Source organism: Triplophysa dalaica, chromosome 16 (genome assembly GCF_015846415.1).
Source record: "Triplophysa dalaica isolate WHDGS20190420 chromosome 16, ASM1584641v1, whole genome shotgun sequence".
NCBI classification, from domain to species: Eukaryota; Metazoa; Chordata; class Actinopteri; order Cypriniformes; family Nemacheilidae; genus Triplophysa; species Triplophysa dalaica.
Window position 1 is genome coordinate 12,010,056 of NC_079557.1, and position 17,091 is coordinate 12,027,146.

The following is a 17,091-nucleotide window of genomic DNA, read 5'->3' on the forward strand; positions in this document are numbered from 1 at the left end:
ACCCACATACTGTAAGCTGCACACAACGTTGAGACGGACGGCCAGGCTCCATTAGTTCGTAGCGCTCACAACGGAAAAACAAATAAGCTCAATCTTGGTGTGAGGTTAAACCAGGTGAAGACTTGTTGTCATGAGCTGCTGAGATGCCAGTTGTAATAACTAATGTGAATTGTTTCCTCATGGTTGTGCCGATATGAGGAAGCAACCTGACAGTCAAAGAGCTTTCTGGAACAGAGAAAAACATGCACACACTGTTAAACCTTCACAAGCTCGGCACGGTAGCATATTGCCACATGTGCTGAAACTGCACCACAGGTTCAGACTCGCTTTGAACCGTCACCGACTGCGTGGACTTTGCTCTCGCCTGGTTGCTTTTCATTCACCCTATAAAATTAATGATAAGAACGCAGAGCGAGGTTACTGTACACACAAAACGCATGTCCTCATTTCCCCTTTCTTCCTCTGCGGGCCAAATATGGCCAGCCCAGCAGTCAGTGCCATATGTTTTGAAACGCCAATAAAATATTGCGCTTGTTGCTGATATAGCAACCCCATTTACAAATTATTCAACATGGAACAGCTAAATAATATTGATTTAGCCATCGCATTTAGCTTGGTTGCAGAAAAGATCTGAATTTACTAATTGATTCTACATAGGAACAAGATTGCTTGTGCGCTATTAATATGTCCACTGCCCTCCTTCTGCAAGTAGGTTATGACATGCTCAGATTGTATTACTCTCAAATGAGCTTTTAACCAGTATTTTGTGAGGTGCAATGTACCGTTTCTCTAAGGAGATATCATTTGAGTCGTGTTTGCACCAGTGCGAATTAGGATTTGGGGTAAAGTCAACATGAAATCAAAATGTACCCTGTTAACTAAAGGAACACTTTACCCAGAAATGAAAATTCTGTCATAATTTACTCACCCTCAAGTTCTTACGAATCTCTAGACATCTTTTTGTTCTGATGAACACAGAGGAAGATATTAGGAAGAATGCTTGTAACCAAACAGTCCTTGGCCACCATTAACTGCAATTGTAGGAAAATTAGCTTTTTTAAATTTCTTTTTTCTGTTGAACACAAAAGAAGATATTTTGAGGAATGTAGGAAAGCAAACATTTCTGGGGCACTATTGACTACCATTATGTTTTCTACTATGGTAGTCAATGGTTGCCAAGATCGGTTCGGTTACAAGCGTTCTTCCAAATATCTTTCTCTGTGTTTAATAAAACATAGACATTTATACAGAAACAAACAACTTGAGGGTGAATGAATGTTTTTTGTGAATTTTTGGGTAAAATGTCACGGTTTGTTGACACAAGTGCATGTTATCCCAAAGAAACAAATAGTTCATCTTTACAGCGTTATATATTAATTTGTTTTTTAAAAAGCTGCGTGGGATATTGGGTATAAAATCCAAATAGCTTTTCAGGCATCGCATTCAATCTGGCTACATTCTGGTATGCAACGCCCACTTTTAAAAATCCAGTTAATTCAATGCATAAACTTTTTTCCACTGTAAATATTCCTGGTTTATTTATAAAATCACAATACACATAAAAAACGAAATGATAACGGTAATTTTCATATACAGTTAAATATTTTTTGGATTGGTTGACATTCATATGTAATCACATGAATGTATTTGTCATGATTTGACACTTGCTCCTCACAGCTCTCTTGTTTCTTCAGTTTGTTTTTGCAATATGAGACTGAGCTGGGTGGAAGGTATAGAGACTTTGTAATGCCTGTTGTCGTGTGTCATGTTGCTAAGCCTGTGATTTTTGGGTTTGTTTGTGCCCTCCAGAGCTCTGTATGTGTCTCTGTCCTCGGCTCTGAGTTTGTGAGTGAACTTAAGCAGCTGCATGTTTTTATGAATGGAGGCAATTCGGCTGTAATAAGCTAAAAGGATTATATATACTTAACCTAATTATTTTTCCCTGTGGCTGGGGGCTTTTCTCCTCGACTTCACCGCTGCTAGTGCTGTCTCACCAGCTCTCTTCGTTTCTCTGCCGAGTTAAACCAAGTATGATTAACAGTACTGTCAATTTCTCTGTTTTGACTTGAATATACCGTTGTTCTGACTCAGGCGGAAAAAAACGTAGTGTCTGTGTATTTTCGCATTGCTTCCTTTTTTGAGGGGGAAGTACTGTACACGTACGTATTAATATCGGTTACATTTGGGTCGTACTTCTGCATCAGATTCTCTGCACTGATCAGCCTTGTCCTTTAAATGTCATTCAGACTGTTTGTTCCCTGTAATGGCCGAGACAGTGTGTCTATTCATGAGATTTGATCGAAAAACGTATGAAACGAGAAAATGCGACATGCGATAACATGCTAAATAATGTTGTATACAATTTGTGATGCAATAATGCTTATGATATGTAAAACCAATTTAAATTGGAAAAAAGGTCCAGTGTGTCATTTTTTGCAGGATCAGAAATGCAATATAAAATACATTACTATGTCTTCGTAGGTCAATAAAGAGCTTAATGGTTATGTTTTTATTACCTTAGAGGTATTTCTATCTACATACACCGCGGGTACCCTTGCATGGAATTTGCCATGTTGTTTCTACAGTGGCCCAAATGGACAAACATGGTCTTCATTGTGTGTCATAAATATGTGATCTCCTTCTGCAAAGAAGTGAAAACATGACGACGACATCTTAGTTCCGTACTTCGAAAGGGAGGGGTGTAGTGAGCTGTTGGTTGCAATTCACAACCTCACCCCTAGATGTCGCTAAATTTCATATTCTCGACCTTCAAAATATCTTTCTGAAAGTTAAATAGCCAACATACAAGTGTTATTGCATTGTAGTACAGTACGCAAATCTACAATATTTCAATGAGTGCTTTTACTTGCGCAAAATAAACAGATATCTATCAAATATCAGCTTATAAAAGAAAACTCTTTTCACGTGTTTACATGCATATCAATAAACCGTTTTCGCATACAAGCGTGTTTACATAGAAATTTGAGACTTACTAGGTTTCTCGCGTACAGTGACGTCACCATCTATAGTCTGTCTAGTTATTAAAAATGCAGCTGGAAATCTGTCATAAGCTGTATTTTTATAACTTTTCTCATATCTGCAGTACCTGCAAATGCAACGATAGTTTTTAATTTAGCTGTTTCTACATCAACTGCATGATTCGAGAGCGGACTTTTATGCGTTATTTCACTGTTACTTACATTTGGGACTTTTACTATTGCGCTACCAGACATGCATACATAAACAAAACCGAGATAAAACCTGTAAATGCATTTACGTTAAATGAAAATAATGGGCAAAATACTACCTCAGCCGAGCGGGTTTTGCTTACGCCGTTTATGAACTTTCCCCGATAAAAGAAAACAGTTTTAAGCGTTACATGACCTTACTTGTTATCAGCTTATTAAATATAATCGGAGTAAGACTCTGCATGTAAACGCACTCAATGATTGTGATATATTGTGCAGCCCTCCAACTCTCTCATAAAGATTGAAGCTGACAGAACCACTGACAGAAAGTCAAATAGGCCTGCATACTATAAATAAAAATGATTGATTTAGATAAAAAAACAAACCTGTTAAAACCTAACAAGCTGCACAGAACGAACATTTCTGAGAATCAGGCTGGATTTACTTTCATTTCTGCATCGGCTTTAGATCTTTATGGTTTTACCTTAGCAACACAAAGATTTATATGTGTAAAGTTAATCTTTAAAACACATGCCGAGTCCAAAACAAAACAGGCGCTGTTGACCTTTGCTAAAAAGAATTGGAAAGGTTCGCTGTCGCCTGCTGTACTGTTTGCAGCGAGAAGTGCTGCAGTACATGCTGCAGCAGGCAGAATGCATGTGGGGTGTACTGTATGTGCTGTGTAAAGCTGCAGTGTGTGTTGGTCATGCTGGGTTTGCCTGCATGCGTCAGCTCTGTGGTATGAAGGTTATGTTGTGGTGCTCCAGCGCTGCAGTGCGTTGGAACAGCAGGCTCTTCTCTTTCTTGCCCTGACCTCTGCCAACTGACCCTCACACTCCCACTCCTGTCTCTGCGGATGAACACGGAAGAGGCGGAAAACCAAATTCAATCACGCGTCGGATTCTGCGTATCATTCCGATGTAGTTACTTCAGTTTCTTTCCCTGGACTCGTTGGTGGTTAGTCTTTATTGTACAGTTGACACCGCATGCTATCTGAGTCGCACTGTAATTATGTTTCAGGTTTTTTGTAGTCGTGATACGAACGCTATGAAGGTGGCATATGGCACCGCGTTTTCACGTCGTCTCTCCACCAGCATTTCAAGGTCAACTTTGGTTATGATTATGACCATGGAAGTGCTGCATTGTTCTTTTTTTTCGTTGACACAAGAGCCATGTCTTAAAGATGGTGAATTTCCATGGCCTTTGGTTTATTTACATAAGCAAAATGTTGCACTCCGGTGGGACCTGAAAAAACGACACGCCTGCAGAATGCTGCTTCATCTAGCCATTAAATGTTTGTGGGCTAATAAGATTTTTCGTCCTGCAGTTTTTTATATTGTAGTTGTTTTAATTGAATTCATCACAAAGTGTGTAACGTCTGCGGTCACAAAACAGAATTGTGAGTCATGAATTATTGTTTTAAAACAGGTTTTCTGGGAAACTCACCTACCTAAAAGTGGTAGTCCACCCCCATGCTCACCCCAATGGTTGTGTCAGCATGGTTGGGATTCTCCAATTCAGCTCCACAGTGTTTTTGCATATTGAACTGACACTTCCACTTTAATGTTCCTTTAACATTATGATAATGCTTCATTCTTCTGTAAATATAACAGGGGAAGACAAACTGTACTAGAATAAAAATGACAATAGATCTTAAATTAACGTTAAACATTGTTTACTGTAGTAATCACTGTGATTATTACAACTAGAGCAGCTGTTGTCATATTGATCTGTAATCAATAATTCCAAGATCTAAGATTAGCTTGTTCAGTGGGTGTGTCTCGAATGCACAACAGACTCTGCAAGTCAGGTTTTGGGTTTTTTTGCTTACAAATGTATATGTCATATACCATTATGCAGAAGTAATCCTAGCATCTAATTTAAAATGACTATCATTCTCAACCTCTCACACTAACAGACAGACATATTGTAGATGTTATTCTGTTTCTGTGGTCTTAAAACCACAGTCGAGTGAAAGACATTTGCCTCTCAAACACACTTCTATACCGTCAAGTCAACGTCTTTCTCTTTGAGTTTTGTGTATGCACATGCACTGAATGCTTGAAGGACACCACAGGTGCAGTGTGTGTACTGTATATGTGTACAGCTCGGTGACCTTGTGGAGACAATACACTCACCACCTCCACACTTCTGATATTTACAACCTACTTTGTATATCTCCGTCAGCAACACCCAAACACACATGTATGGTGTGTTCAACTGTATATTCCCACCCAGTCATCTTCCTGCTGTAAAACATTTAAGTCACTACACAACCATTGCTTATACTTACCCAAATAACCATTGTACTACAGATGGTGATTATGTAATTGATATTGAACACACGGTTGTTTTGTACTTATCTTTGGAATGTTAATAATTTAGTTGTGAAATTCTTTGTGATTGTTAAACTTTATAGTTGTTGATCTTAGGCCATGGCATCGTATCGGTGTTACTTCTCGTGACACATTAGTGTATTTGTGGCATCTTGCAATCGGTAAATGCTGAGAAAAGTGAAAGTTATTTATTTTTTATTAAGGAATCTAAATATTTAAGTATTTGTTGTGCTTTCTTCAAATAAGGCACAAAATGGCTAAAAACATGAAGAAATTTTTACTTAGTAATGATGATTTACCTGATTGTGTCGAGCTGTTTTATTTTCCATTTGTTTATATACAGTACTATGAAGTTTTATATTTGAGTTTGTTTTTTGCAACCCTGTTGTCAGACTATAGGACTTCTTTTAAATTGAATGAAATAATGAATAAAAATTCATTTTTGGGTGAACTGCCCCTTTTAAAGTCCCAGTGAAATTAAAAACTATAATGGGTTTTTTTCTTGAAAATATTGCTGCATTTATTGTAAATAGTTCAATGTGGGTCATTCACTTTATAAAAATCGTGTCGTGTGCCCTCATAATGTTAAGTTAATATCTGAAAATGCACTTCTGTCCTGTAATGACTATCCATCTTAGATGACACGTCAGACGGCTTGGGCGGAGCATCCGTTAACTCCTCCCCTTTACCTGTCAGTCTGCCGGCTGTTCCTTTTAAAAATGCAACGGCTGTTTTTAAACATCCAATCAAATCGCAGAGAAATACTAAAGCCCTGTCAAAATTCCATTTCACTCTGTAACTTTCGGTTCACAGGGACTTTAAGCTCCTTGTTTATTTTGTATTGACGGCAGAGTTTTACTTCGCCTTGAAACATTTCTTTAAGCCTGTTTTGCTTTACTGTTTTACTTTTAGTTCTGCATCAATCTATTTATTTATTAGATATTATTTATTAGAATGGATGCACAGTGCACTGTGCTTTGTTTTACCTTTCTAGCTTTTCAGTTTTTTTGATTTGCTCCTGTAAAGCTGCTTTGGAACAATGCACATTGTGAAAAGCGCTATATAAATAAATTGAATTGAAAATTGAATTGTTGTGCAATAAAAGTTTTCGGCAGTCAACCATTGTTCAAATCCATTCTACTAGATTCAACGATAAACCTTTCTTTCGGCGCGTAATGCTTTTTTCGCTCTTCAGGGAAGACCGTTTGTGATAACTAGGCCAGGCGTACACCAAATAGCCAGGCCGTGTTTTGTCAATCTGCTTTGCATTAATAATTGACTTTATCACGCTGTGAAATCAGTTCGGGACATCTATTTATAACTGGTCCCATTGTCTCAGGGACGACTGTGATCATTAGCGCTACAAGCAGTGTAGATAAAATCATCGTTGTTGGGAAATGATGTTTGTCGTCATTACGAGAAGGATTAGCGATTGTCCAAAGGGTGATGCTTGTAAATATATATTAACTGGCGTCTTTGTAGGGACGCGACGGCTTACGTCACAACAGCATGTTCCCTTCACGGATCACCTCTCCATTCACCTGCTCACTTATAATGAGATAATTGGCCTTTTGGAGATGCCGTGGAGGCAGGTGTGGTTGAGGTGCCACGCTGCTCTGAGACAGAGCTGTGCTAACTTCTGCCCTGACGAACGGCTCAATGCAGGTCCGTGCTCCCTGCGGGGAAATCTTCATCGATCTAACTGTAGGGCAGATATTGGGGGAGGGAGTGTACATTAAACTGTAAAACCTATTTCTCCTTTGCGTTACGTTGCATTTAGTGCCTTTGTTCTTGTATCTGGAGGTGGGTGTTATTAATTCAATTTCCTCCCCCCTCTCATTTTCTCTCCTCATCTCCCTCACCGCATTGCTCTCCTTCTGGACTGTCTGCGCACACCCGCCCGCCTGCGACGTCTGTGTCTGTCGCTGTAAGACACAGTGACCGATAATATCTGCCCTAACCTGTAATCCGTTCACTCTCTGCTTATTCACCGTGCCTTTTATCTGTTTTTGTTTGGTCGTTTCATCCGTTTACCCACACGTCCCTCAGTTACACATCCCTTCAAGTGTGCTTGGTCATCACGCCATCGATTATTTATCCCTCACTGTTACATCTCTTTCTCAGGGGACTGCATATCAAGACCCACCCAAGATGCAAGCTCACATTTTCCTGTGACGGTGCTGCCACCGTCTTTCTCCATTTACATCTTTACAAACACGTCCACATGCAAACAATATTATGAATTTGATGACAAAAAGATCTGTTTTTGTTTTCCTTATTCATCTCATTCTTTGTACATGCGTGGCCGAGTTTGCAGGTCATCTCTCCTGATAATGCTTCAGGAAGCAGAGAAACAAGCATGCTTCACTCTCCTCAGCCAAGGAGCAATGCAATGACAAAGAGGGTTGGGAAAAAAGTGATCAATATATTTCCCCCCTCCCGATTGGCCGATCCGCCTTGCCTGGTTGCAGCGCAGCGGCTGATTGGCTGTTGCACTGTTCTGTGCTCAGCAGCTGCAGCTATGGGGATTTGTCCTTCCTCTGGTCTGCTCTACTTCCTTTCTTTCTCACAGAAAGTCACGTTCATATTCAGCACACTGACAGCGTTGTTTGCGCGTAGTTTGCGTCCCCCCGCGTCAAACGCTGTTTTGTTTTGCACTTAATGTTGTTGCTTCAATTTGCCAGAGAGTCGTAAAGTGACGTTGCCGTCTCCCATGTGCTCGCTCTCTTTTTTCCTCTCTCCTCCCACTTTTTTTCCTCCCTCCCTCTATCTCTTAATCAAGACACAGCCTGCCCTTTCCTTTGCATTGCTGCCTGCCGCCCGTCTGCACTCCTCCTTTATCTCTTGCGCTCTCACACTTGTGCTTTCTGCCATGCGCTTTCAAGCTCGCTCTGTTTGTCTCTCACCTCCGTATTCCCCAGTTACAGGTTTGCAACAAACAGCTGAGGCATTTTCTTTGTTATTTAGCGTGACTTTTTATTTTCTACTTTGTGTTTCATGAAGTAATGCTAATGTTGTGCAATATTCTGCCGTGCTTCTACGGAGCGCGTACTAAATGTTTCTCTTGTGTTTTTGTGTGTTTTTGGAAAGACAGGTTTGTCTGCGGTTAGAAGACTCGTGGAAGTGTGTGAGAACACCTACAAAGCGGTGCGATGAGAGAGGACGCAGGAAGAGCAGGAGGAATGAGGAAACGGTTCAAGTGAACGACGACTTGCATCATCACAAAGTGCCTCATCTGGACGGTGCAGCAGTTCGCGTCTGTCTCCGCACTCCCATCCCGGATGGTCTCCGCTTCGGATCGCTCTCCTCCCCGCTGACTTGAGACTGTATGTGAGTGTGTGTGCGCGTGTTTGGCCTTGGCTCGGGCTATATTTCACCCTGACAGTCAATCACCCCTTCCCTGTTCCTGGAGTCCAACTTTGCATGCTTTCCATTTCACCTTTTAATACAAGGACACCAGTCGATTAGTTTCCTCTTTGGAATCAGCTGTCTTTAGGCAACCTGTTCTGTTGGGACTCCATCCTCGCAAGGCATGAGAGCATCTTCAGAGATTGTTGCGACTACAGCCACAGGAGACGGGCATTTGGAAGCCTCAAATTAGAGAAGGGTTTCTGTCAATGCAAGAAGGCTATATAAAACCCACAGCTCCGAAGGGGCGAGCGTAGACAGCGTGGCGACCACTGCAAAGTGCCGTTCTCTACTGCTTTTAGTTTTCCTGGACAACAGCCGAAGATGCACCACAGCATGTCACAGTGACCTACCCCACCTCAGCTCTCCGATATCTCTCACTCCATACGCACTGCACGTATACTTGACTTTAAACTGATTGAACGTTCTCATCGTAATTCCCCACGGCTGATCAACAGACTATGCCCCCTTTTTGTCCCTGAGAGAGTTAGCTTACTTCAGGACAGGTAGTCTTAAGGATCGCCCCCTCCCTCCTCCTCAGTGTGCTCAGTTTTTGCCTTTGTGCTTTATCACGCCTGGCTGCCCCACCCCACACCTCCGCTCACCCCCCACTCACCGAGGGACCGCCATGGCCGTCAATGTGACCATGGGCCGCGACACCAAGTGGCTGACGCTGGAGGTGTGCAGAGAGTTTCAGCGGGGGGCCTGCTCGCGGTCGGACACCGAGTGCAAGTTTGCTCACCCTTCTCGCACCTGCCACGTGGAGAACGGTCGCGTCATTGCCTGTTTCGACTCACTCAAGGTAATTCAGATGCAGACATGGACACACATGCACTATTGCATAATGTAAAACGTTAACTATTAATATGTTATAAAAATGTAATTTATTTAAGGATTTAATTACACATGCATACACTTTAACACCTCATTTTATTTTGCTGAGTAGTGATCTCTTGAATACTGATGCCCTGAAATGAGCCTTTGGCTGTTTGTCTCATCTTATGCTCTGCAGCCTGTGGTCAGGGCTTGATCAATTGCAAATAAAAAGTAATTTGGTGGTTCCTTGATGGGAAAAAAGTGCTGTGTTTAAATAGTATGGTACTACAAATAATCCCTTGCTTTTAGTACAGTACATGTTTAAACTATGCTGTCACCACGGTATATGCCCAAACAGTATGGTAACATCGTATTGTACTTTGTGGGTAATTTTTTTGGATGATCTATTGCAATATAATTTACATAACTATGTCTTATAAAGACCTGTTGTTTCTACAGTATCCCTAAACAGACAAACTGCTCTACAGAGTGCATTTCGTGAATTACGTAATCTCTTTCTGCAATGAAACGAAAACGTGACGACATTTTAGCACTACGGTGGCTGACACAGCATTTCCAAAGGGAGGGGTGGACCGAGCCATTGGTTACAATTCGCAACTTCACAGCTAGATGTCGCTAAATCTCACACATTGAACCATAAATGGGTTTTGTCCATTTCTTTACATGACTCATAGAGACTCAATTAAAAAATTCGTAAAATTGGCTTCTAAAATTTTAAGTCTCTGAAAACTGACATAAACTAAATATTGATGACTCATCTTGGACATACTAATTTTGTCCAATAATACAGTGTCTTGCCCCTCCCCAATTCCTCTTACTTTTGAGTCTGACTATAACATCATGTTCATGACTCTGACAAATACTAAAGTCTATGGGCTATTTAAAGAGACTGATATCTCTCATTTCAGTCTGTTTCAATAGGGAAAATGTCTTCAAAGAAAGAAAACTGCATTCTAGAATTATCAATAAGAGGTCAATGCAGTGTTCTACACATAATCAGATTTGTTGAACTATTTTTAGAGGAGAAGCTCAAATGTTCTCTTTATGTTTTCTTCTGATACGTCGGTAAAACAGCTCCAAGCGCTCTTAACCTGTAGGTCATCCATGACTCGAAATGTCCGCCGCTCTGAGCATTGTGCTGTGATCACAACAAATGTGTTTGCTTGTGTACGTCTCTGTATATGTGTTAACGTGTAGCAAAGCCTCAAACAAGGCCCTCTCTGTCCGAGTGCAGCAGCTGTCTCTTTTATTGAGCTAGAATGTATTATTTGGCCATTTTTTGGCGCTGTGCAGCATGTGTGTGGGGGAAATCAGGAGGAGTGAGAGAATCTAGACGAGGCCTAGCAACAGTGTCGGACGAATACAGTTATCCACTGAATACTATTACAGTTGTCAGCTGGGACCTGTGTACATCCAATTGTTTGATGTTTATGATATCAGAAGAGAAAGGCCACCACTGTCTTAAAACTCAGGGTCAGGTTGCTGTTATGACTGAGAGGGAGTGAAAGAAAAGCTAGATAAAAGAAATGAGAGAAAGATGAAGGTCACAGTACTTTCCCTTTTACCGTTTTCTCCTTTTTGATGTGTGTGTGTGTGTGTGTTTTTAATAGTCCATGGCTAGGCAAGTATCATGGCAATTTTAGGCTTGGGATTTGACCAAACCCTTATTTATTGAATAACATTTAAGTTGTATCACTGTTGTTAGGGTTAATAAATAAAATATATATAATCAATATACAACACATTTTATGTCAAAAAGGCGTGCTTATATTATAAGGTGCTTTAATTTTTATATCTTATAAAAATATCAAATGTATACACATAATATGTATGAATCATCCATATATCTGAATTGTGAATGATGATAAAAGGGCAAACAACTGTTGGAATTATGTAAAATTATATTGTGATCATTGCTTTTTTAAATAGCTTATTAGTATTTATCTCTATACCCAATCTCATCCCCCTCCACCGTCCATTGCTCTCTCTCCTCCACGCCTTCATTTCTCTGCTAATTTATCGACATCCCCTAATGGTTGCTACTGTGTCCTTCTTTCTGCCTTCCACCCCTGATGCACAAGGTTTTGCTTTTTATTCATTGACCATTAATCCTATTTGGTTTAGCTTGAAAACCAATTAGAGACGCATGAATTACTCATTCAGTTACTCTATGTAAATGTAATGCAGGTATTGATATAGCACTGGTGCCGGCAAAGTCTTTTGTCAAAAACTAAATGAGCAAGTAGTTAAACTGTCATTGGCTACGTCTCATTCACATGAGATAAAAACGTATTTTTAGAAAAGGGAACAAATAGTCTTTTTTTGTCCTGGAGTCTTTTTTTCTCCTGGAGTCTTTTTTCCAGGAAGTACTGTAAATTGAATGGGAACATGGGTTTTCACAGGGTTTTCTATACAGAAAAATGGAACTGTAGACATTGAAATAGTCAAGAAATACTATATAATGACATACTGTGTCAATTTTCGTAGTATGTGATTGTCAGCCAATCATAAAAGAAATGATGTACATATAAAATTCACAATGTGTAATTTCCAGGAGTGACTTAAAGTCATCCAACAAAAATGTGAAAGAGCATGACAAGACATTTATCCATTAACCCGGGTTAATGGATAGAAAAATATTAAACTTTTAATAAAATATGTACTGCTGTATTGCTTAAAAGAAATTAATAACTTGGTTTCTATCCAGTTTTGAGGTCTGAAAAAATTCAGAGCAATAGTTTCTGTTATTTTGACCTGTTTCTCCAGTTTTCATTTTCTGCAAATCGAAACAATATCTTTATTAGAAATTTGGTAGAGATATTGTGTGTAGTTCACAGAATGAAAAAAATGATTATTTTACCTAAACACACATCTGAAAATAGTAAATCCAGGAAAAAATTTAAATAAATCTTTTAATTTGTTACACGGCTATATAATGGATTACAATGTTGAATAGAATAGGTATCGTAGGCAAACAACCCATTTAAACGAGTGTGAAGGAAGAAAATTGAGTTGAAGAATGGTTGTGTAAAGTTAAATTATAGCATTTTAGGCACAAGACACATTGGCTAAGATTACCGGTTGATTTTCTTGTCATTACTGGTAAGGCTGTAGACTCCAATCTATAATTAAATGTCTCCGATCTCCCTGATCTGGTTGATTTTATTTGAGGAAAATACAATACTCCTAAAATACCTATTTAAGAATATGCATCCTGACAAAAGAAGATCACTATTATGTAAACCATTAGAGCAGAGATTTTATCAGAGAGTATTGTGGTTTGAAAAGCTATTCAGTCTGCTTTCTGCATTTGTACATTCTCTCTTTTGTTCTTCCTCCCTCTCCCTCTCTCTCTCCGTCCAATCAGTAGTGAGGAGACAGAGTATGAGGCAAAACTTACTCCTGGTTGCCGTGTGTGTTACCATGACTACGCTGAGGAGATCCCTGACCTAGTCCATCCCACATGACATGACTTACAGCTTTTCATATCTTCCTTTTTTTCTGCTCGTCGGGACTCTGATCCCCCAGCGCGGTTCTCTGTGTTTTTACATCGTGCTTTCTGTATCCTAGTCTACCTCTTAAATGATCACTGTGTTCTCTGTGTCTTCGAGAATATAAGGCTTGCTTCTCATGTGTGCTTTGGCAGGTTCACCTGTCTGCTCCTCTGAGATGGTCTGCTCATTACCCACACACTCCAACAACACCGCTGATGCAATTGCTCTCAGTGTCGGCGTGCAAGAGAAATGTACAAGTGTCAAGGCACACAATTTACAGTGTTGAGCACAGTTGTGTGGGTCTTTTTTTAAAGAGAAAGAATAGTAGCACTGCATTATTGGTATTGTCCCAGATTCAGACGGCACGCCCACAGACCACCCAAAGTCCATTCACTGACCGTCTGACAAATCTGATCTGGCAAGCTTTAATGTGGTTGGCTGATTTTATGCTACTTTTTTGAGTCCACCTGCAAGCAAATGTGTTTGCATGTGTTTAGTAGCTAAAAGGTAACATGTAAAAAATATTGCTTTGATAGATTAATGCCGAAAGATTTTGTGTTTTGTCTGAGATTGTCACAAGAAATTATATTTCAAAGAAATTACAATATTTTCCTCATTTCCTACCCTAGCGTCTTCCCTAACCTGTATGACTTATTTTTCTTCTGCGGGTCAACAACATTGGCCCCAATTGACTTCCATTGTACGGACACAAAACCACTGAGACATTTCTCAAAATATCTTCTTTTGTGTTTCACAGAAGAGTCATATAGAGGTTTTAAACAACAGAAGGGTGTATAAATGAAGATTTTTTTATTTTTAGGTGAACAATCTCTTTAAATACATTGTGCAGTGGTTGCTTTGATGTATTTTATTTCAGATAAACCTACCCCAACGTGGCAAGAAAATTAAAATGGTTGGTTGGTTTTATCAGACTCTTCCTGTATATGTCGGCAGATTCAAAATACGTTTTATTATGGATCAGACCTCACGCCGGTTAATCAGAGGTCTGGTTGTGTGAGGTTGGCCTCAGTTAGACCTGAGCGTGTGGGAGTTTCATTGAATGGTGCAACAGTGGGAAGGTGCAACATCTCCAAGTCCTCAACATCACTGCACCCATCCATCATGCTGTTCCTGAATGCTGACACTTCAGACACCCACTTTCATTTCCATTAAGTGCACCTCGTCACACTGGCCAGCTAAGAGACACCCCCACGTTCTCTCACTTTAAATTTGGTTAAGACTTCATCACTGCTAAAAGCTGGCTGGAGGGCTGCTGGTGAGGACAGAAGTGTTTTAATTGCTGTAGCTGGTGGACAGTTACACATCTCATTTAGATGGCGTGACCTTTAACGTTCCACCAGAACGGTTAGCGTTCCAGAGATCCCATTTGGATCCGTCATTCCACAAATTCCATGCATTCCAGTTCCATCACAGTTCAGATGTCTTCATGTTGAAACCCTGTGTTTCATGTTTAGCAGCTCGGCTCGGTTTGGAAGCTTAACACTTTATAAGAATCTGTGATGACATGAATAAGAAAGAACACACTGTTGTCCAAGGATTTTTTTACATGTTTTTGAAGCAATTCAAGTTAATGTTGCCTCTGCTTGGTACTGAAAGAGCATGTCGTCTTTAAGAGAAGTAAGATGGGTTTTTATCCCCTTCTCCTTCAAAGATCTGAATGCATTGAAGATGTGTCAAACCCTGCTTTTTGTAAGCAGTTGAAGTATGTATGTTGCAAGTTTTTTTTAAAGAACTGAATTTCTGTCTGTAACACTGTCTTTTAAGTCAACATAAAATCCCTTTTTTAACAGGAATAATGCATAACAGCATTAACCAATAGGTCTCACAATATACTGGAGTTGTCAATTACCGATATTGATATTAAAACCACAATAATTGATATAGTAAAATTGTAAATAATTCAGCACCTGTTTATAGAGTAGCTCAGAGATGACGTATTTTTGTATCCAAACCCCGGAAGCGAGTTAGCATTTTAGGACTTCCGGTCCTTCTTTTCTTAATGGATTTTTGGTAAATTGCCTGAAATAAGGTCTTTGGTTAACGAAACCTCTAAATATTTTCACGTTTTAATCTATGATGTAAAACACGCCAGTTTTAACCCGCTTGTGATTTAAAAATCTTTATTGTGTCTTTAAAACGGTGGTGGCTAACAAGATAGTAAAAGCAAATACATCCTTTGGCGGGGACGTTAGACGTCGTTGAACACAAATCTCTAAATTATGCAACACAGGCACAAATCTCTAAAAACATAGTTTGGGAGTAATTACTTAGCAGAGAACACGTTTTTAATAAAGTTTGAAAAAGTCATCGGAGGCTTGGTGGTGGTGACGTTGATATCGAGCGAACATAGGGTAATCTGTTTATAGCCTTGTGTTAGCTTTTTACTTCTGCCGATTGTGTTTAGGCTTCAAAGAAAGATTATCTTTATATCAAATCATGTAAACATCATGAACATTTGTAAATCACAGATCTTTTTTGGAATCTTCCAAAGGTCTATGGGAAACATGCATAGGCTTATGGTTAAGGGAACCAGGGCGTCGCTAACTTCCGGCTTGGCCTACAAAAATACGTAATCTCTGAGGAACTCCAAAGAACCACAATGGTTACAAACTGTCGATCTCCTTGATTTCATATTTTAAAGTGATTCATTTACCAAAAAGAGAAAATAAAAACTAACTAAATTAAAGATTTATCTTATAAGCATCAGTTTAAACACTTTTTAAATACATATCGAGGTTATATCGTTTTTGCTAATTCATTTGGACACAATAATCGTGTCATGGAAATCTGATATCACGTCAACCCTACTTGGTATCAAATTTGCTTCTCCCACTTTTTTTTTTCTTTAGAAATATGAAAGAAAGTTGATTTAAAGGCAATGAACTCCAATCCCATGATGCATTGATGGAATTAAACGCGACTGCAGTAGTATGTAACTGTAGGAATGAGGGAGCTTAATCTTTCCCAACAGGGTTATCATGGTGTCTTTCGCATTGCAGAACTAATGACGTTACCTTGCAGGTTCATTGAGTTTGTCTCGCTGCTAATCGACCTCGCTCGAGATCATTAGGTGTGTCTGTTTAACCGTGTCTGTTGCTCAGAAAGCTGGATGATGAGCATCATGGTATATGTCTGACCCATTTGAAGTGCGAACGTGTTAAACTATCATGAAAGCTCTATGAAAAGCCAGACGCTGTACAGACGGGCAGATTGTAGATGCAGAAAGCCAAACAGACAGAAAATAAGGCCTGTCACTTTCAATTCATTTGGAAGTAGTGAAAATCTTTCGATTTGTCCCCAAGCACTGTCATTTCTTTAGCCCACATAGAGCCGTTTCCTTCTTAACTCACACCTTTGTAAAAACATTTCTGCTGCTCTTGAGATTTTTTTTATTTTTTATTCAATGCGTTTTTGGATATTTCCGTTGTTGTAGAAAGCTGAAATCGGCACAGTCAAATATCAAGGGATTTCCATTTCATTTATCCTCTCAATCACGTAACCCCTTCCTGTTACAAAGTCTATGATCGTTTAGGATGCCGAGATTCATTGCATTTAATATCTCTGTCTTTCTGTGTCTCCCTCTTCAACCCAACTAGGGACGTTGTACACGTGATAACTGCAAGTACCTGCATCCCCCACCTCATCTGAAGACCCAGCTGGAGATAAACGGCAGGAACAACCTAATCCAGCAGAAGACCGCCGCCGCCATGCTGGCCCAGCAGATGCAGTTTATGTTGCCTGGAGCTCAGCTGCAGCCCATAGTAAGATCACTTTTTTTAGAAACCAATAACATTTGAATCATTGCTG

The 17,091-nt window shown here is 39.7% G+C and overlaps 1 protein-coding gene across 6 annotated transcripts in view; it reads left to right on the forward strand.

The window, feature by feature from the left end:
- mbnl3 (muscleblind-like splicing regulator 3) overlaps positions 1–17,091 on the forward strand; it is a 38,267-nt gene that overhangs the window by 2,141 nt on the left and 19,035 nt on the right. For all 6 annotated transcript variants that reach the window (XM_056769968.1, XM_056769967.1, XM_056769969.1 and 3 more), the window contains exons 2-3: positions 8,619–9,734; positions 16,881–17,045. In XM_056769968.1, the coding sequence (XP_056625946.1) occupies positions 9,561–9,734; positions 16,881–17,045 (339 nt within the window). In that variant the 5' untranslated portion in view covers positions 8,619–9,560. The remainder of the gene's footprint in view (positions 1–8,618; positions 9,735–16,880; positions 17,046–17,091) is intronic.